Source organism: Rhinatrema bivittatum, chromosome 4 (genome assembly GCF_901001135.1).
Source record: "Rhinatrema bivittatum chromosome 4, aRhiBiv1.1, whole genome shotgun sequence".
Lineage (NCBI taxonomy): Eukaryota > Metazoa > Chordata > Amphibia > Gymnophiona > Rhinatrematidae > Rhinatrema > Rhinatrema bivittatum.
In genome coordinates this window covers 186445752-186468049 of record NC_042618.1, presented here as the reverse complement: position 1 = coordinate 186468049, position 22298 = coordinate 186445752, and the positions used below count along the sequence as shown (strand labels likewise).

General features: G+C 45.5%; 1 protein-coding gene across 1 annotated transcript in view; it reads right to left on the bottom strand.

Annotated features, from left to right (window-relative positions):
- CENPP (centromere protein P) overlaps positions 1–22298 on the bottom strand; it is a 685914-nt gene that overhangs the window by 648127 nt on the left and 15489 nt on the right. Inside the window, exon 3 of the mRNA XM_029599391.1 lies at positions 11206–11363. Within this exon, the coding sequence (XP_029455251.1) occupies positions 11206–11363 (158 nt within the window). The remainder of the gene's footprint in view (positions 1–11205; positions 11364–22298) is intronic.

Sequence of the window (22298 nt, the reverse complement as noted above, 5' to 3'; positions counted from 1 at the left end):
AGCCACCACCAATCCAAGCCAGAAATGTTGCAGGCATGCTGTATCCTGCCCCGCTACCCCGCCGCACCTCCCCCCTCCCTGTTTCTTGGAGTTTCAGTTTTTCTCTGTATGCTTGTTTATAATTTATGGTCTTTCATTCTGTATTAGATATGAGTCAGTCTGCATTCTGGCACAGGTGAGGGATTCTGCTAACTAGGATATAGATTCCGTGTAGGGATCTATAATAGTCGGGTTTTCTTTGTTTTTACAGTAGTTAAATGTACTGTGTTCTATATCTGCAGTCTTGCTTTTTCATAGGTAAGGTTGTTGCAGTTCAAGCCCTGGGTGTTAGTGCTTTTATGATATGATTGGTATGCTATATAATTTCTAAATGTCTTTTTAGCAGGTTTTCATGATATTTCACAAAGTGGATAGCAGGGAAGGGATTTTGAAGTACTATTACTCAGGGGATATCAGAATTTGAATATATTTTTTGTATGGTGAGCTGAAAGGGGACATTTCCTAACTCTGCTCTGTATAAACTCCAGAAGAGGTCTGAACTTTCTGAGGTTGACAGTGAAATGCATGAGTGTGTCTGTATCGAAAAATTGTGTGCTGCATATGCATATCAGTCCCAGATTTCTCACTGATGCAGTAAGCAAAGATTTAAATTTTTGTGAAAACAATAACATTTAATAATTATATTTTATAAGCAGTTATTGAAATTAAAGAATATGTTATCTTTCTCCTGCTTCATTTTCAACAATAAAATATCTAGGGTTTTGTTTTGTTTTTTAGGATAGCTGTTAAATGTAGTGTGCAATGTGTCATGAAAGTGAGCATCATCTGTCAGGTGTGTCATGACGGAAAAAAGGTTGAAAACCATTGATCTATATGAAAGCGCCTCCTGCAAGATCTTGCTGTGCTGTTTTTTTCCTGCTTGCCTAAAAGCAAGTGACCTCTAGTGTCTGTGAGAAGTTTTAACTTGGGTTCAGAGAACACAGGAGTGCTTCCTTTCAGTTATCTTAATTACTTATGGTAAGGGCAGAAAACTTAGCTGATGGGTTTCAGACAGCAAGAGAGAAACTTCCAACTCAGTTTCGGGCCGATACAGTAAAGTGCGCTCCGGAAGAGCGCACTTTTAGCTCACGTTTGGCCGCGCGTTTTCGATGCGCTATTTTTACCTCTTATACGGTAAGGGGTAATAGCGCATCAAAAACGCACGGCCAACCCCCCCCCCCCCCCCTGAAACTAATAGCGCCCGCAACATGCAAATGCATGTTGATGGGCCTATTAGTTATTCTCGTGCAGCCAAGCCGCACATTTTACTTTCAGAAATTAACTCCTGCCAAAGGCAGAAGTTAATTTTGGCCGGCACCGGGAAAGTGTACAGAAAAGCAGAAAAAACTGCTTTTCTGTACACCCTCCGACTTAATATCATAGCGATATTAAGTCGGAGGCCCCAAAATTAAAAATAAAAAAACTCTGCCCACAGGTTGGAAGACGGACACTCAATTTAGCAGGCGTCCGTTTTCCGAACCCATGGCTGTCAGCGGGTTCGAGAACCAACGCTGGTAAAATTGAGCGTCGGCTGTCAAACCCGCCAACAGCCACCGCTTCTGTCAAAAAGGAGGCACTAGGGACGAGCTAGTGTCCCTAGCGCCTCCTTTTACCGCGAGCCCTAATTTACATACCTGGACTTTCTGAATCTCGCACCCAGAAGAGTGGCCTGTGCGCGCGTCGGAAGAGCTGGCGCTCGCCAGCTCTCCCGAGCGTTTTTCTGTATCGGCCTGTCTGTTGGTGAAGTCTTTTTACTGATGTTTATAGTGCAGTATACTGTGGGATTTTTGTTTAGAAGGAAGCTTTATCCACCCTTCGTGCCCACCACTCAGAGAAGAGTAAAGACGTTTCCTAAGTTGGCGTCCCTATTTCCAAGGAATTCCTTGCCATCTGGCAGAAACCCAGTGGGAAAAGAAGAGAATACTCAAATACAGAAACATACAAACATGATAGCAGAAAAATACCATTCAGCCTAGCTAGTCTGCCCATCCATACCAACAGCTCAGATCTACCATGCCTACCATTCCTTCAGAGATTTCCATCTGGTTTTTAGGGTGTGAGAGGGGAAAGGAGAACCCACCCGGTGTTTAACCCCAAGCAATGCCAGCTCATACAGAGAAGAAGTAAAGGAGGTACCTAACTGATACAAAAAGAAGAGGAGCAGAAGAAAGGAGATGAAGAAAGTAATTCAATCAAAACTTCAGCATTACTCAGGTACCATTTACAAGGAGCTCTAAATTGGAGGAAGTGTCTGTTATACAGAGTCCTAAATTCCAGTTGGAATCTCTAAATTTCAGAAAGGAATAAAGGGGAGCCCAAAAACAAAGGAGGAACCAGACAGTGGCTGACAAGTATTTATTTATGGATTGTGGTTTATCAATGGAAAAGTGGATTCTGTGTTAGATTAGTTTTATTGCACAAGTGTTTCAGTAAAGACAAATATCCCTTTGATCCTTTTAAATGTATTTGGGTGATTGATACACTTAACATCTTAGGCCCTAAAGGATATCCTCCCCACCCAAGGAAGAATCCACTGAGCAGGGCATAAGGGGAGTAGATTGTGACTATGTACATGAATTAGCCCCGATATCTTTTGTAATTGACCCTGTGAATCTTGAAGTATCCCCAGAGTTCACAGCAGTACTATTAATGATAAATACAGTATGGAGATAATTGTGTAACATCGCAAACAAAAAGTCAGCAAATATGCACACAAGTTACTCCAATTTCAAAGCGGACTTATGCACACAAGTCCGCTTTGAAATTATCCCATTAAATATACTCGTACAAGTTACACCTGCTAAATCTTCTCCACAAATCTTGTGTGAAAATTTGCAAGCATACTTTTTCAAATCCAAAAGTATGTGTGCAAGTCTAAAACCCTTCACAATTCCCCCCTTTTCCATCCCCTGCCGCCCCCTCACCCTGCTCCTCAATGCCTCCATTCAATCCAAGTAAATTTATGTGATACACGTAAATTTACCGACATATCAGGTGGGCAATCTTGTGAAAAGCAAATTCAGCAAGTAAAAACCCTGTTTTGATAACTGCCAAAGTCTCTTTGAGAGTTACCCTCCCTATTTACCAACCTGGACATAATACTGATATATGCTAAGCTCACTGTAAACATATTGTTCAACAAAAAGCTAGTTTTTGAAAAATCCACAAGACAGAATTGCTTACATACCAGAGGCTTTGAGTTGTTTTTCTATCTCATTTTTGTAAACACTTAGCTAAATGTGTTCTACCTGTATAATTTCCAAATACAGCAATACAAAAATAATGTATCCAGAAAAGGTATACTTAACGTATATTTTTCCTTCCATAAACAAATTATGTTAACCAGTATTTTCTGTCCCCCTCCAGCTCTGGTGATTAAGCCAAAGCACCACAACCATCCTTGGTCAAAGGTAATGATCATGACCACAGGGATTTCATGTGGGGGCCTGGTGCATTCAACAAAAGGTCTTTGGTTAAGACCACAATTATTCCCACAGAATTACTAGAGATGTACAGCAAATGCCTACACTGCGACATCTTCTGTGGCTCAGCAATGACTGGCAGGATTCTAATTGCAATGCAGTTCTCCAGTAGGGTGAAAGAGTTTACATCCTCCCCTATCCCAATCCTATTTTGCACACTCACCTAAAGTGTCTTAAAGCTCAGTATTCATAGAATACTCTCAGGATCAGTTTCAATCTTTTGGAACTCTCCATGCCTCTCTGTCAGGCCCACACCGTCAGCTGGCAGAGAGGCATGGAGATGGGACCGACTGGAGCTTTGCCTATAACAGCTGCCTCCCCCGCAGATTGAGCTCTTGGGTTCTGGTGGCCAACTCCAGAGAGAAGTCTGAGGTGATTCATAAGTCCAGGTGGGCAAGAGCAGGCTGAACCAGAAGACAGGCCTGAGGTCAAAGCAGGCAGCAGAAGGGTCGAGTTCAGGTCCAGAGCCAGGGTCAAAGTCCAGAAAGGCAAGCCAAGGAGACGAGAAACAGGGGACAGACAGATAAGACAGACGGGAATGAACAAGGGAAGGCATAGAAGCAGGAACGATGAAGAGACAAGGAACAAGAACAACACAACAACCGGAAACGAGGCAAGAACAAGCAACCAATAGTGGAGCAAGGAGCACCAGGGAACCTGTTGCAGAGGCATCTGGAGAAGGCTGAAATAAGCAGACCCGTGACATTATCAAAGGGTGCCACGGGAACTTTCCCACCGCAGCCCCTTTAAACCACAGGACGCTGGGCATGCACGCACCTCAAGGGAGATTGGTGCCTGGCAGGGTTGCGGCAGTGGTTGAGTCGGTGGCGTGTCTACCGTGAGTAGCGTTCCGTCCATGTCGGGTGAGTGCGGTGACTTATAGAGCCATTCCACAAGTTGCTAAATCACTGTTTCCCCTCTCCAAAGCCCCCCAACCCGTCCTCTGAGTCTCGGTTTCTTGGGGAATGGTGATGAAATCCTCAAATCAGTTGGGGGGATGTTGGTGGATGGTTCCCAAGAATTCTCTTCTGGGCCATATCCTCTCCACGAGAGTACTGGAGTTTGCTGCGGACCCATCTTGAGTCTAGTATCTCCTCCACATCATATTGTGTTTCTTCTTCTGCCTCATACTGAGGAGCTGAGAACACTGGTTTTCATGGCCATGAGAGGGAGACCGGTTTTAGTAAGGAGATGTGAAACGCATCATGTACCCGGAGAGATGGAGGTAAGTGAAACCCATATGTAACTGGACCCAACTTTCAGACTACAGAAAACAACCCGATGAATCCAGGTGCAAACTTTAAGGAGGGCATCCTTAGCCGGAGGTTCTTGGTGCTTAACCATACCAGGGTTCCAGGCTGCAAAGTTGGTGCTAGGCATAATTTTTTATCTGCCTGGGCCTTCAAGCGAGCAGCAGCTTGAGTAAAAAGATGATGGGTCTTCTGTCATAAGGCATGAAGTCGCTGGACCGTTAGGGTGGCTGCCGGGCAGGTATCTGCAATTGGCAGAGTTTTGGGTATCTGGGAGTGGCATCTGAAGACAATATAGAAGAAATAGGAACCAGTGCATGCATTGATAAAATTGTTATGGGCAAATTCTTCCCAAAGGAGCAGGGTGGCCAGTTGTCTTGTCTCGAATTATCATAGGCTCATAGAAAGTTCTTGAGTTCTTGGTTTACCCGTTCAGTCTGCCCCCTACTTTGTGGATGATAAGCAGAGGTAAAGTCCAAAGTGATTCCAAAGGCTGCTCAAGTAATGTTACTGTATGTTGGGGGGTTTTTTGTACATTGTTTCTTTTTTTCTGTAATGGTTTTATATGTTTTTGATGTAGACACAACTACTTTAATGTATATGTTTATTTTTACTTTAATGTATATGTTTATTTAACTTAGGCCTTTAATGTATATGTTTATTTAACTTAGGCCTCCCCTTATAATTAGCAACTGTTTATTTAACCTACATTAGGCACTGTATCTTTTACTTATACCTATATTAGGCAATGTATCTTTACTGGTTAACCCCATATTTACTTATCCAAGTTATATCGACCTGTTCTTTGTAAGACATTTACTTGTCAATGTTATTGTTCTGTTAAAATGTAAACCGAATTGATCAGTAATTCTGTTATTGGAAAGTCGGTATATAAAAATGCTAAATAAATAAATAAATATGGCATTCTGTAAACCGTGGCAATGTAATGAGTAGCGGTATCTAAGAGATTTTTTTTAAATAAATAATTTAATTAATTAATTAATTAAAGCTCTGGCACAAGACTCTCCAATAATGGGCAGTGAACTAGACCCCTCAGTCCTATGTATATGGCAGGGTAGTCCATGTAGGCAAAAGATGTGCTGTACAAATAGTCTGGTCAGTTCTGGAGCAGACAGGAGCCCAGGAAGAGAAATGAAAGAGGCCATCTTCGAGAATCTATCAACAACTACCCATACAGTGTTGTAGCTGATAGAGAGAGAAAGGTCACAAAGTCTGTAGCTACATGGATCCAGGGTTCCATGGGGGCTGGCAGCAGCTTTAATAGCCCCCACTGTCATGCTCTATCCCTCTTGTACATCACGCATGTGGGGGCAGAACCCCATGTAGCGTTGCACATATAAAATCCAACACTACTGGGGCCACCAGTAGTGTTGCACTATAAAATCCAAAGTCCAGGTGAAGCCAGGATGCCCAGCGAGACGGAAGTCATGGGCCCATTCCAGGACCTTTCGCCATAGGCAACAGAGAACCACCGTTTTGCCCGGAGGAACAGTATACATGATGGCAGTCATGATTCTGGCTAGGTCAATGATAGGCAGAGGTCATTCTTGTGTCCTTTCTATGTCAAAGGACTGGGAAAGGGCATTGGCCCAAGTCTTCTCAGCCGGTTAGTAGCGCAATTCAAAATTGAATCAGTTAAAAAATAGGGATCAGTGGGCCTGCCAAGGACTGAGTCTCTGTAACGTAAGCCTGGTGTTCCAGGTTTTGTGATCTGTGTAGATAGTCAAGGCCAGCTTAATAGCTAGGAATTCATGATCTCCTATGGTATGGTTTCTTTCTGTGGAGGAGAGTTTTCGTGAAAAGTAGGAGCAGGTCACCAAGGTGTGCTGGTTATTGTGTTACAGGAGGACAGTACTCACACCAAGGGAGGATGCATCCACCTCTAGGATGAACAGCCTGGTGGAGTCAGGATTGTGCAAGCATGAACTCTGGGTGAACTTCTCCTTAAGTTGTCTGATGGCTTGGCTGGCCGACATGGTCCAATTTTTGGTATCTGCCCCTTTCTTTGTTAACACTGTGAGTGGGGCTGCCAGAGAGGAGTAATTGGGAATAAATTATCTGTAATAATTGGCAAAGCCCAGGAAGCATTGTAATGCCTTATGCCCCACCAGATGAGGCCAATCCATGAAGGCCTTTACTTTGGCCGGATCCATTCTGAGCCCCTGAGTGGAGATAATGTATCCCAAAAAGGACAATTTCTCCTGTTCGAAGATTCACTTCTATAAATTAGCATAGAGGTGGTTCTCATGGAGTCTTTGGAGAACTTTCCACACCTGATAGGGATTTGGAGAACACCAACATGTCATCAAGGTAGACTACTACGTGAGAGTAGAGCAAATCTCTGAAGACCTCGTTCACTATAGACAAACAGCACTGGAGCTTTGCATAACCCAAAGGGCATTACCAAGTATTCATAGTGACCATCACGGGTGTTGAATGCTCTAGGACCCTGATTAAGATGTATGCTCCTCGAAGATCCAGCTTAGTGAATAATCAGGCGCCCCGCAGACAATCAAACAGTTCCAAAATCAGGGGAAGAGGGTATCTATTCTTTCTCATGATGGTGTTGAGATCCTGATAGTCGGATGCACGGACACAATTAGCCATCCTTCTTGCCTACAAAGAATCATTCGGCCCCGATAGGTGAGGAAGACGAATGAATAAATCCTCAATCCAAGTTTTCCTTAATATATTTGCTTATTGCATCCGTTTCAGGGGCAGATAACGAGTACATGCAGGCCTGAGGTGGCATCTTTCCGGAAAGCAAGTCGATGACACAGTCAAAAGCCCAGTGTGGTATCAGGGTCTCCACGTGGGTTTTAGAGAACATATCCTCTTATGCCGCATAATGCAACGGAAACCCTGGCAAAGTAGCTGTGATTGTTAAGACCGCTGGAAGGTCGCACAGGAGAGAGGCAGGGAGACACCCCCCCAATTGGGTCAGATCCAACAACTCAAAGTTGAATGCTGATTGATGTTTCTGTAGCCAGAGTAGGCCTAGAATGATAGAATTTGCCACCCATGATATAAAGTAGAATGAGGTGGCCTCCTAATGGAGGACGCCAGTCCACATGGCGAATATGTCAGTCACTTTAGAAAGACAGCCGGGAAGTGGATCCCCATAGACCGAGACTATGGTCATCAGGCATTCCAATTGAGATGTGGGAATCCCATACCAGAGACCAAGGTTGGCTGAGATGAAATTCCCGCCGGTGCCTGAATCAACAAAACACTTCTGTATGATTTATGCAGTCCCATGGCAAGGGAAGGACGGAGTGCAGCCTAAAGTCACCTCCCCGGTTTAACCCTAGGCCCGAAAATTTCCCGATTTCTCGGGGCAATGGAAAGCCATGTGCCCTTTCCTGGCACAGTATAGACACAATCCTTGCCGTCTTCTCCGCAGTTTTTCTTCTGAGGAATGTCTAGATCAGCCCAACTGCACGGACTCCTCGAGAGTCTTTCACTTCTGGGTCGAGAGGTACCAGTGGGTGTTGGAAACGGGGTGTCAAGGTGACCGGGTGGTGTAAGGCCTTGCTCTCAAGTCTGCTCTTGGAAATGCCGGTGTGCCAGGGTGATGAGAGAGACCGACATGGGGATCTCCCAGCCGACTTGTTCCTCTTTTATTCTTCCAGCCAGACTTTGCCAGAAGATGGCAGACAGACTGTTTCCCCCCCATTGCAATTCAGAGGCCAGGGTATTAAATTGAATGGAGTACTCTCCCACGGTTCTTGAGCCCTATCGCAACTGCAGAAGTTCTGCAGCTTGAGATGAGGATCGCCTGGGTTCCTCAAAGACTATGCAGAATGGGATATGAACTCAAGAAGGTTTCCAAGCAAGGGGTCATCGTGCTCTCACAACGGTGAAGCCCAAGCGAGAGCAGAGCCCCCCAGCAGGGACAGGATGTAGAGGACCTTGGTCTTATCTGAAGGGAATAATGCTGCCTGAAGCTCGAAGAACATGCGGCACTGATTTAGGAAGCCGCAACACTCCTTGTGATAACGTGGCAGAGAAGGGAGCGATGGACCTGGCCTGAAAGAAGGCACTGGCTGGAGAGGATATGAAACCAGGGAAGGAGGTGCTTGTGCTGTCACAAGAGCATCCATCTGGACAGCCAATTGTTCTATGCACCCTGTGACTTGGTCAAAGACTCCCTGTTGCTGCTGTACCTTCCGAGCCTGATCCGGAATGGCCTGAAGAGCACAGAGATCCACTGGGTCCATGGCCTCTGCAATCTGTGAGGCTCATCAGGTTGTGGACCCTTGGTGTTGAGGTGTGGTTTGCGCTGCCTAGTGAGGAGGCCTGCTAGGTCCTCATCACCAGGCAGCGCAGTTTGAGACCTTGGGTTCTGGCAGCCAGCAGGTCTTAGGTAGGTCCCTAGGCAGTCCAGAGAGGAGTCCAATGTGATGCGTAATTCCATGTGGGTGAGAGCAGGCTGAACTGGAAGACAGGCCAGAGGTCAGGACAGGCGGCAGACAACAGATTCAGTGGACAGGCCTGAAGTCGGGGCAGGCAGCAGGATCAGTGGACAGGCCAGGGGTCAAGGCAGGCAGCAGACATAAGAACATAAGAAACATAAGAAAATGCCATACTGGGTCAGACCAAGGGTCCATCAAGCCCAGCATCCTGTTTCCAACAGTGGCCAATCCAGGCCATAAGAACCTGGCAAGTAACCAAAAACTAAGTCTATTCCATGTAACCATTGCTAATGGCAGTGGCTATTCTCTAAGTGAACTTAATAGCAGGTAATGGACTTCTCCTCCAAGAACTTATCCAATCCTTTTTTAAACAAAGCTATATTAACTGCACTAACCACATCCTCTGGCAACAAATTCCAGAGTTTAATTGTGCGTTGAGTAAAAACAGACGATTCAAGGTCAGGTCCAGAGCCGGGGTCAAAGTCCAGGAAAGCAAGCCAAGGAGACAAAAAACAGGGGACAGACAGACAAGACAGACAGGAATGATCAATCAGGACAAGGGAAGGCACGGAAGCAGGAACAAGCAGCAAGAGACAGGGAACAAGAACAAGACAGCAACTGGAAATGAGGCAAGAACAAGCAACCAACACTGGAGCAAGGAGCAGCAAGGAACCTGTTGCAGAGGCATCTGGAGCACACTGAATTAGGCAGGCCAGTGACGTCATCAAAGTGTGTCGCTGGGACTTCCCACCACGGCCACTTTAAATGACAGGACGCTGGGCATGTGCCTTAGAGGGAGGTTGGTGCCTGGCGGGGTTGGCGGCAGTGGTCAAGTCGACAATGTCTCTGCCATGAGAAGAGTTTTATCCGCGTCGGCTGAGTGCAGTGACTCACTTGGCCTTTCCGCAAGTCACCTATCATGACACCAAGCTACTGAAAGCCTTATGAAGCAGCTTTCAGTTCATACCATAATTTTGAGCCCCCTGATGGTAAACCCCTTAATCATGAACACTATTATCAGAACTGCTACATATTTTGAACTACAGGAAAACTGCCCTAACTGGACCATACTTCCTCAATGTGTTTCACTCTTTGCACTATTTATTTTACTATGTGTCACTGTTGTATAGTATTTATTATTGCATTTTATTTTATGGTAATCCTTATACTTGCCATAACAGTATATATTGTACTACACTATTTATGTACTATAATTGACCATTATTATTCTAATTAGTGTACTTCATAGCCATTGTAAACTGACCTACACACTGAGCTCTTTTGTTAGAAAAAAAATGATGATAAACCTGCTCCTGCATTATGCTTAGTCATCAGAGAGGAGATTCAGCTTAGAGCACTAAACAAAGATTCAGGAGACTTGTGGTACATGAATTCAAGACTCCCTTCTCTTTATCGTCCTCTAGAACCCATTTGGAAACCTAGTATATTGGAGAACTTTTGTGAAATATAGTTTCCCACCACAAATTTAAAACACAGATCTGCAGAGACATGGGGGTGCAGAGCAATAATACCTTTCCTCCAAGCACTGCTAAAAATCTCTAGCTGGCCAAATATGCATGCTCTGCCCCCTTTCTTCTTTCCTATACAAGATGTTGGCAAATAAGAACCACTTTGTCTACCCTTTCTGCTATTTGTACCTACCTTACTATGCTGTCAGTTTTGCTCTATGATATTCTCCTTCCCTTTTCCTGCCACTGTCTTTGTGCCTGTCCCATGCATATTAGAATTTGCCATTGTTTTGGCTCCTACTTCCTCAGACTGAAGTGTACTGCAGATGTTCAGTTTCCTTCTCTTCAGTTTCATATAATCATTTGTCCTTAAGCTTTTCATTCTCTGATACAATTAAGTAAATTACTACTCTAACAATACAACTACAGTAACTCTAGGCAATGAAATGTTTCATGCTACAAGAATAAACTGTTCATTCGATGCAACTCATTACTTTGTGCATTTCAAAATAATCAATAGCACGGTTACCTTTCTCTACTGTTTGCTTGGAGTATGTAGTGAACTCAATACCAGAAAGTTTTGTTAAAAATGAAAGTTCTGACTCCAGTTGCTCAAGTTGACTTTTTATGTCTGCTACAGATTCAGGTGTTCTTGTCTTGGTGATTGTCTTCCCTCTGTATAATTTTCTGGAATGAAAACAACTTTTGCTAAGACACACAGTAATTTGGATAGGATTAGTAAAATGGAAGAAAAATATATTTAAAAATGACACTTCAAGTTAACCTGATCCAAACTTGGGGTTTGGCTATTTAGATAAAACAGCTTCTCAAGAATACATAGCTCTAAACATGGTGCCTACATATCCTTAGAAGAAATGAGAAATTACTATTTACCTGAATATTTCCTTTTCTCTGTTGAAGACAGATTAATAAATGACCATGTGTTATGCACCTCTACCAGCAGATGGAGACGGAGCAAATCTGACACCATGGCATATATATCCCTGCTCTGACATCAACCCGCCAGTATTCTCTGCAAAAATCAACTGTGGACAAACTAATAGTACTTGATTATAACCATTAACAGACAACTACTCAAGCACTCAGCCAAAAGGAAACACTGAGCTCAGACAAAGAGTTTAACATCACTAATCTAGAGACTGAAACTGACACTTACCAGTTATCCCTGGAAATGCAGCTACTCAGGAGGACAACAGAACCACAAACTGGCCACCAAGGGCGGGAAGGTGGATTAACCTGTCCTTCATTAGAAAAAAAGGAAATTATCGGAGGAAGGAGAGGAGCAAAGACCTGCCTGAAGCGGGGTGAGGTTCCCGGCCCTGCAATACCCTCCTCCATCCAGCTGACGTCATTTACCTGCACCTTTACCGCTATAAAATTGATGCTGCTGCGGCACTGAAAGCGAGGAAGGAGAGGAGCAAAGACCTGCCTGAAGCGGGGTGAGGTTCCCGGCCCTGCGATACCCTCCTCCATCCAGCTGACGTCATTTACCTGCACCTTAACCGCTATAAAATTGACGCTGCTGCGGCGCGCAGCGTCCGCCGGCGCGACGTCTAAGCCGCGCGCCGTCAAAGGGGCGCGCGACTTATTTCCGACTTACTTTCGACGGCTGGAGACGGAATAAAAATAATACTTCAATTTTGTTTGGCGCTGGACTCTCCGGACCTCCCAGAGGACCAAGGAAACTGTCGAAAGGAATCAGGTGTGGTAGGAACGTTTTATATATTGTCTACCTTATAATGCCACATACAAAACGTAAGGGGCGTTTGCGCACGGACTCCTCTGTACTTGTGCAACCTAGCCTTACGCAGCAAGCAATAGAAGGTTTCTTCACACCGGTTGCAATTTCAACACCGGGAGCTAAGTCCGCTGAGGGTAAAGGTTTAGAGCAAAACCTAACCCTCCTGGACATTCAGACATCTTTAAGCCCCGGAGCACCTCAAGCTCCCTTGCGTCCAACCCCGGGACCTCTTTCAAACTCAGATTATGGGAACCAGCTATTAGCTTGTAAACCCATTATCTCAGAGGAGGAAATGAAAGGTGGACTGACAGGGGTAAATTCAACATCTGAGCAAGGTGATGAAAACCTGGTTACGGAAATCTCAAAGATTTCAGAGGTATCCCAGGAAGGAGAGATGTTACTAAACCTCAATATTCAGAAAATAGTACAGCCAGAAGTGATCACACTGGATTCGATTTGGAAAGCTTTAATGACTCTAGAAAACTCAATAACATCGTTAACTAAATCTATAAATGTGTCTCAATGTAAAATGAATGTAATTGAACCTGTGGTAAATACACATGAAATTAAGATAAATGAGATCTCTGCACAATTAACGTCTATGAAAGAAGTTCAAATCAATTTGATCAAATCAGATGATCAAATGAAAAGAAATTATGAAAAGATTGAAAATAAGATGAGGTATCTAAACTTGAGGATATTAAATTTCCCAAGTGCGAAATTAATCTCGCCTAAAGAACAATTCAAAAAATATTTGATGAATGTCTTATTAATAACACAGGACAAAATGCCAGATATCTCAAAAATCTATTTTCTACCTAATATAGGAATTAGAAATGAACCCAGATTATTAGAAGTAAATTTGGAAACAGATTTGACTGCTTTTTTGGAAACACCCTCTGAGGAGCAAATTGAATTTAGAGGCACACTATTAGTGTCCTTTGTGAACGAAAGGGATAGAGACATGATTTTTAAAACTTTTCTACAAAACCGTGATAAAACATTTTTCGGTCAAAAAATATGGATCTATCCCGATCTCACAAAGGATACTCAAACTAGAAGGAAAAAATTTGTAGAGATGTTACCAGAAGCTAAGGCATTGGGAATCCAGATAGTTATTAAATATCCATGTAAGTGTACATTTAAGTATAAGGACAATAATTATGTCTACTTTGAACCTATACATTTAAGAGCTTTTTTAGATAAATGTAAGACTGAGGTAGGTAACACCCAATCAGATTGAGGGATAATATAAAGAGAAATTGAAAAATTCCTTGTTAAATTTAGAAATTACCTGATTTATTTGCTCTGAAAAAATTCTAAGGGTCCTTGTTGCTTCTTAAAAAATATAGCAGAAGAATGGTTTGTACTGAAATGTAACAATTTCATGTTACAACTATTTTGGATGTTTGTAATGATTTGAAAATGAATAAAGAAAAAAGAAAAAAAAAAGAAAAAAAGGAAATTATCAACTAAGTAGTAATGTCTCATTTCTCAGCATTCAGACAGGTTAATCCATGATTAGAGGGATGTAACCAAGCTACTCCCGAAGAGGGTGGGATGCTGCCCGCGGTCCAAACACTGCACGCACAAAGGCTGCGTCCTCCCGGGCATGCACATCCAGATGGAAATACCTGAAAAACGTGTGTAAGGAGGACCATGTCGCCGCCCCGCAAATTTCGACAGGAGTCAACAATTGAAGTTCCGCACACAACACTGCCTGAGCCCTAGTGGAATGAGCCCTAACCTGTTTAGGAAACAGCTGCTTAGCATCCACATACGTAATTGTGATAACCTCTGTAACCCAGCAGGCTTTGTAGCCCGCAATGCCAGCTCACCCTGTTTACTCCTACTGTGGAGAATAAAGTCTGTCAATCTTCCTAAAAGGTCCAGAATCCTCCAAATACTTCAAGATGTCGCTTGAAACAGATGATATTCATGCAAATCTCTCTCCTTGTCCAGCGTTGGCAGGGAAATTGATTGATTTAAGTGAAAGTCTGAAACCACTTTTGGCAAAAAAAAAAAATGGAACAGTTCGCAGCTGAACCACCCCCAGAGTCACTTGCAGGAACGGTTTCCAGCAAGAACGAGCATGCAGTTCACAAACTATAAGCACAGAACAAATTGCAACAAGAAAAACCATCTTCAAGGTAAGTAACCTCAAGGAGAGTCCATGCAGTGGTCGAAAAGTGGGACCTGCCAGAAATTCCAGAACCAGATTAAGGCTCCACAAAAGCACTGGCAACTGCAAGGGAAAGTGAAAATGCTTCACCCCCTAGAAGAACCAATCCACATCAGGATGGGCTGACAAGGATCCACCTTTCACCCCGAAAACAGGCAAGAGCTGCCACCTATACTTTCAAGGAATTAAAGTCCTAGCCCTTAACCCATCCTGCAAGAAGTCCAAAATGAGCAGGATCTTAACCAAACGAGGATGAACCCCTCATTCCTCACACCAAGCCTCAAATACTTGCCAAACCCGAACATAGGCTAAGGAAGTGGAGAACTTTCGAGCTTGAAGGTGGAAATCACAGCCGTGGAATAACCATGTTTCAGCAACCGAGCCCTTTCAAGGGCCATACCGTAAGACAAAATAGAGTCGTATCTTTGAAGAATAGGCCCCTGTCTCTTTAGACTGGTAACCGGAGAGGAGAGCCCGACATCTCCGCAGAGCTGCAAACCATGGACTTCTGAGCCACCAGAAGCACCATCTCCGTGTGCCTCTCGATCCTCCAAACCAACCTGACCAACAAGGGCCATGGGGGGGGGGGGGGGAGGAGGCATACAGAAGCTTGCCCTTCAGTGACTCCTGCACTAGACACTTTGGATCTCACCTAAAGAAACAAAGAAACAAAGAATGTTTGTATTGCATGACATCGCTAGTAAGTCCAGATAGGGAAGCCCCCAGCGGCCCACTAGGAATGCTTCATCCAACAATTCCTATTCTCCTGGATCTAGACTCTGCTGAGAAAATTGTCTCTCACATTGTCTTTTCCTACAATGTGGAAAGCAGTGATCTCCTGGATATGTACCTCTGCCCATATCATGAGCTGGACTATTTCCTACGACACTTGTTGACACTTGGTGCCTCCCTTGGGGATTGATGTAAGCCACTGTCATCGTATTGTCTGACATTACTCGGACCACTTGACCCTGAAAGCAGTTGACAACCGAACGGCACATGCTTCCAGACGATTGATGCTCTAAAGTGACTTCTCTGCACTCCAGTGCCCCTGTGCCATCAACTCCTGACAGTGAGCCTCTCAACCCCGGAGGCTTGCATCCGTCGTGAGCACCAGCCAGTCCGGAGCTTGAAAGGAGACTCCCTTCCTTAGATGATCCGCCTGCAATCAGTTGGATGCCAATCTCCACTGGTAACTAGGGCCGTATCAAATAGTCCTGAGACTGTGGACTCCACCGTGCAAGCAGGGTACGCTGAAGAGGATGCATATGCACCTTTGCCCACAGGACCACATCTAGGTAGCTGCCATCAAACCGAGAACCTGCAGGTAAGACCATACCATCAGGCGAACTGCTTCTATCAATAGTCGCACCTGAGCCATCAGTTTCAGAATGCGGATCTCTGGAAGAAAAATTCTTACCTTGCTTCATGTCAAAATGGACACAGAGATACTCCAGCATCTGAGATGGCTGTAAATTGCTCTTGACCAAGTTCACCACCCAACCTAGCTCTTGCAGCAAGGAGACTACCTTGCATAAGACTTGAAGACTCTCGTCCAAGCTTTTGGCCTGAATTAGCCAATCGTCTAGGTATGGGTGGACCAGAATACCATCCTTTCAACACGCTGCTGCTACTACCACCCCCATGACCTTGAAGAAGGTCTGGGAGCAGTGGCCAAACCAAAGGGTAGCGCCCAAAACTGATAATGTCACCCCAAAATAGCAAACTGCAGAAACCGATGATGCTCCATTCGAATGGGAATATGAAGATATGCCTATGACAAATCCAGGCATAAGAAAATCCCCCAGCTGTACTGCCATTATCACAGAGCGTAAGGTTTCCGTGCAGAAATGAATCACTCACAAATATCAATTGACTCCCTTCAAGTCCAGGATGGGGAAAAAGAACCCTCCTTCTTTGGTACAGCAAAATAAATGGAATAATGACCCATATTTTCTTGTGACTTGGACATTGGGATCATGACTCAAGTTCAGGAGTCTCAGCAACGTAGAATCTACTGCCTGCCTCTTTTGCAGGGAGGTGCAAGGAGACACCATGAAGATGCCCCAAGAAACGCTGAGAAACTCCAGAGCATACCCGTCCCTTATCACCTCCAGAACCTACTGGTCTGATGTGATCCTCACCCACCTCTGATAAAAAAGAGATAGGCGACCTCCTATCTCCTGTTCCAGGAGATGAGTTAGCATGCCTTCATTGAGGAGGTCGGGAAGACCCACCACCCGAGCCTGCTCCCCGTCTGGGATGCCTGAGCTGAAAGGACTGAAACCTACCCAATGGTCTAGCCCTCTGAGAAGCAACTCCTCTATACAGTCAAAAACGTCCGAAACCCCTAGCACGGCCTCTCATGCCAAATGAGCATGGTGTCTGCTTCTTATCCTCTGGCAACCAAGGAACCTGGGACTCACTCCACTTATTGGCCATTTTTTCTAACTTACTCCCAAATAAGGGTGATCCTTTAAAAGGCAATTTCGTAAGATTAGACTTTGAAATTGTATCGGCTGACCAATTCCGCAGTCACAACTGACACCTTGCCACAATCACCCCTCTGGCAGAAGCATGAACCAAATAGCAGTCCACATATGCCAAAAAGGCAGCTGCAGGTTTCATCACTGCCCTGGAATTCAAGCCAGTCTCATTGACCTCCTGAAATAGAAGCAAGCAAACACAAGCTACCAGGGAGCAACAGGCGGCTATCTGCAAATTCATTGCCACTGCATCAAAAGGCCTGCTTAAGGATAGCCTCAATTCTCCTATCCTGAGCATCCTTCAATGCCGCTCCCCCTTCTACTGGAATGGTCGTTCGATTGGTAACAGAACACATCAGTGCATCCACTTTCAGAAAATGCAACTGTTTTCTCACCACCGGATCCAAGGAATACAGAGCTTCCAAGGCTCGCCCCCTTTAAAATTAGTTCCCAGAGCATCCCATTCAAGATCAATCAACTATCGAATAGCATCCATAATGGGAAAGAAACATGATGCTTTATGCAAAGTAACCAAAATAGGATTCTCCTTTTGTTTAGACATGGGATCAGTACTCAACACTCCTAGCAACTTTAGTTCTCTGAGAGATCAGCACCACCAACATCGTCCTATAAGGTTCCAACCCCAGAGGAATCTCCCTATTCTCCAGGGAGTAAGGATCGCATTCCTCATCCCTGCCATCCAGGTCCTCGTCAGTGTGACCCGCAACAGGTCAAGATGCCTTCCAACATTTACCCACGGCATCAGCCTTGCAGGATTCCACAGCCTGCGATCCTGACCTGTCTAGTCTGGCCGGCTCTGCCAAACAGTTAGGGGAGTTTCAAAACCAGACGAAACCTCTGACAGATCCCCCTCCGGTTCCCTTCCTGTAATTTGTTCGTAAGAGCCGGGCTTAGCAAAATCAGTTGGAGACAACTTGCCCTGAGCCTCCAAGCAGCACTGACAAAGATTAGCGGGGACCCCAAGCTATGACCCTGTTGCGTTCGTGCCTGTTCTTGCCCTCGTTCCACCCTCTCTACCTTAGTGGCGACTCCCTTCGGGTCTGACGGACAGATGCTGCCGCACCTTCTCCTTGCCACTTTTCCCCGAAATCCCCAGGCTGGCCTGACGCTGCGGATCCGCCATGTTCCTGATGACTTAAGGGCACGCGCGCTCCAGACTTTGTACCAGCAAGGGTGCGAACCTCAGGGGGGCGCGCGCGCTCCCCCCCCCCCCATAGTGACGTCATCCGCTTCCAACTTAAAAGGTCTTTGCTTGCAACTATGAATCGAGTTAGCAAGGGGGAAATCTTTCTCCGCTGCTCTGCCTCCACAAACTTACCTAGGGGTACCCGCTCCTCGGGGGCCCCGCTTCTCTTCTTGATTTCAGATTCCTAAGACGGGATCCAGTACTCGCTCGAGGGCCTACATCCCTGAATGCTCAGAAGACTCCTTACTGCCTGGAAGCGATCGCAGACATGAACACTGTGAGTTCTATTACAGATAGGAATCAGTACTCACTCCAAGAGGGCCTATGATCCTAATCTCTGAAGGCACTCTTCTGTCTATGACGTTATCGCAGGTACGGAGATCGTGAGTTATATTTGCAGATTGCAGATAGGAACCGGTACTCGCTCCACGAGGGCCCATGTTCCTAAAACCCTTAAACTCTCTATCTCAGAAGCTATCGCATACCTATATCTGGTGCATTACTATTACAGATTGCAGATAGGAACCAGTACTCACCTACGGCTCCTGTTCCTGAATATACTGTAGACTCTCTGTTGCATAGAAGCCATTACAGATATCTACAATTGTGAGTGTATTATCTACCACTGGTTATGTATCCTGCATACTCTGTCTACTCACTATCTATAGTCTCTCTCTACAGCTCAGCAATCCAGAGATCGCAATTCCAGTATCTGAAGGACTTCAACCCTGTCGTGCTCATCAGCTCACTACTGCCATCTCTGGTGGTTCTACTTCCTGTCTAATAAAGAACTATCTGTGTTTGTCTCCATACTCCAGCCTAGCCGGTGGTCCCTCTCAGGATATCCTCCTGGGGGCGCTGTCATCTGCCATCAGCCCAAGGATTCACCAATTTACATTAAGTGTTCGTTCCTTACACTACTAGAGCAGTATCATAACAGATTGCCACTCTGTGGGGAGTCAACCTACAACAGATTACTAACTCCATCTACGGAGTACATCGGACTGCTGACTACTCCTTGGGGGGAGCAGATTCCATTACAGACTGCTACTCCTCCTCTCTGGAGGAACAGAACTACATCAGGTTGCTAACTCCTCTGGGGGAGCAGATCCACAAGTTTGCTAACTCCTTAGCAGATATACAACAGTTTGCTAACTCCGTTCGGAGATTTATAACAGATTACTAACGCCTCCCCTCAGGAGGAGCTAATCGATATCAGATTGCTAGCTCCATCCCTCTGGGGGAGCAGATCCATAACAGATTGCTAACTCCGCAGTCTAACTCATAACAGACCCCCAAATATGGCAAACAGTGCAAATCACAAGGCGCTTACGCTTCTTTGTTAAAGGCACCATGGATAAGGACATCCAGAAGCAGCACGCTCAAAAAATAGGCATTTTACAAACGTGCATCCAATGGTGTGTCCAAACCTGGCAAGCCTGAACAGGACACCCAAGAAACGGATGCCCAAACTCAAGACACCCAAGAATAGGATATATATTGTGTTCCAGTGCGTTCCAGTCTCCATGGGGCTTTTTGGGAGTTGCGGTAGTTTTGAGTTTTGGTGGATTGAGTGGCTCTGTGGGCTAGGCCCCGCTCACAGGCTTTGCTGGGATGCTGCGTGGTAGGACGTGGCAGCAATCATGGACTTTCTTTTGCGCAAGTCATCCACAAAGCAGTGCTTGACGTCTGTTCACGCCTGTGCATCCAGGTTGAGCATCCGTCTGGACCGCATAGTTGAACATCTAGATTTTGGGCATTCGTAGTACGAGCGATCAACAGTGTGTGAATGTGTGTATATGCATATATATATATATATATATGTGTGTGTGTGTGTGTGTGTATATATATATATATATATACACACATACACACACACACACACACCTCGGTCAAATCCAGGGAAGCCAAGAATCCTCCTTTTTGCATCGCTGCAATGACCGAGCGCAGGGTTTCCATCCAAAATCGAGGAACTTTGAGAGCCACATTTACTTTCTTTAAGTCCAAAATTGGGTGGAAGGTCCCCCTCCTTTTTTAGAACCACGAAATAAGGAATACCTTCCCATCCCTCGCTCATCTTGGGGGACAGGAACAATTACCCCTAGCACCTGTAAGCAGCCGATGGCTTCCTTATCATTCGTCTTTTGGTCATGGAAGTGCAAGGAGAGACCATGAACAAACCCTTTATTGGACGAGCAAATTCTAAAGCATAACCTTGTCTTTTCACACTTAAGACCAACTGGTCTGACATGATCTTGGCCCTCTCCTTGTAAAAAAAAAAAAAAGTCAACCTACCCCTTATAACCAGAACCAAGGAGTGGACCAGCCTCATTTCATTGGGCAGACTTGGCTCCACCAGCATCCTGGCTGGAACCATCTCTGTTCGGCTTTCGACTTCGAAAGGACTGGCTCCAGGACTATCTTCCAGTGTTTTGCCTCTAGGCTCTCCTGAAGCCCTATTCTGCCAAAAACACCATTGCCCCTAAAGCAAAAACATGTAGGAAAAGATTTTTTTCTTCCTTTTGGCTTATACTCAGACAATCTATGACCTTTATTCTCTCCCAGATGTTTCATCAGCTCCTCCAAGTCCTCCCAAAGTGCAGTTTTCCTTTAAAAGGCAACGCTCCTAACTGAGACTTGGACCAAAAGTCCACCGACCAGTTCCAAAACCAAAGAAGTCGTCTGGCCAAGAACTGACATCATCATTCTGGAAGAAGTTCTAAAGAAGTCATATAACACATTGGCTCCATAGGCTACCACAGCCTCTAGCTGCTCCGTCTGCTTCTTCTCTGATGAGGTCATTGCTTTTTCCGCCTGTAACTGCTGTACCCAACGCAGACCAGCCCGAAGCATAAAGCTGCTGCACACTGCAGCACATATGCCTAGGGCAGACACCTCAAAAATCTTTTTGAAATGGCCTTCCAGCTTCCTGTCCTGCATATCCTTCAGTGCTGTAGAACCGGCCACCGGAATGGTTGTCTTCTTAGTGACTGCAGACACTGAGGCATCCACCTTTGGAAGCCTCAACAGCTCAAGCGTTGCTCTACCAACCTTCAAAACTAGTCTCTGGCTTATCCCACTCCCTGACCACTAACTTTTTAACTGACTTATGGAAGAGAAAAGCCTTTGCAGGACCTCAACCATCCGTGACCGGATCCACCTCTCCTGATTAGATTCCTCTTGCGGAACCTTTATCCCTAGCTCTTTAAGGACATGGTGATCAGGGTCCACAGGTCTTCCCTGTGGAAAAGTAGAACCACCTTCGGATCATCACCCTCAACAGCTGGGTCTTGTCCCAGCCCCTCATCCAGATCCTGCCCTTCTGGAGAAGGATCCACCTCAGGTCCTCTTCTGGCGGATCCCCATTCCCCAAATTCTCAGCGACCTCGTCCACAGCGTTCAGTTGCATGCACATACCAAGGACTCACCAAACCTATGTCACACTGCTAACCTGAAAAACCCTGGAATTCTTCCTGGGCCGCAGGCTCACCAACCTCTCCTGCTTGGAAACACGCCGCTCCATGGCTTTCCTGGCCAGATAAGCTTTGTGCATCAAAAGGACAAAATCTGATGAGAAGGCTATAGAATCATCAGAATCCTCCCCCTCGAGGACCTCATCCACACCTGACTGTGCCCCCGGGACTCCCCGGCCCTGTACAGGGTTCCAAGCAGCCGGGGACCATGGTGAAGGGAGATCCCTCTCCCCACCCCCCACCCCACCCCTCAGCTTCTACAGCAGCTGCAAGTGAAGACAAAATAGCCACCATTCCTGTGCTAATCGAGAAGGGGCCCGCTGCTTCACCTCATGTACCCGTGAGCCCCCCAGGCCCTCGCTGCTTTCCTGATGCCGCAGTAGTCAATCCTGAGCTGCCATCTACCCCAGAGAGGCAGCAGGAACAAAAGCCGACAAAGGACAGCTGTGCATGTGCATCGCCGCACGCGGTGCACTTATTGCCACACAGCATGCTTTCAGCCTGCCCGGACC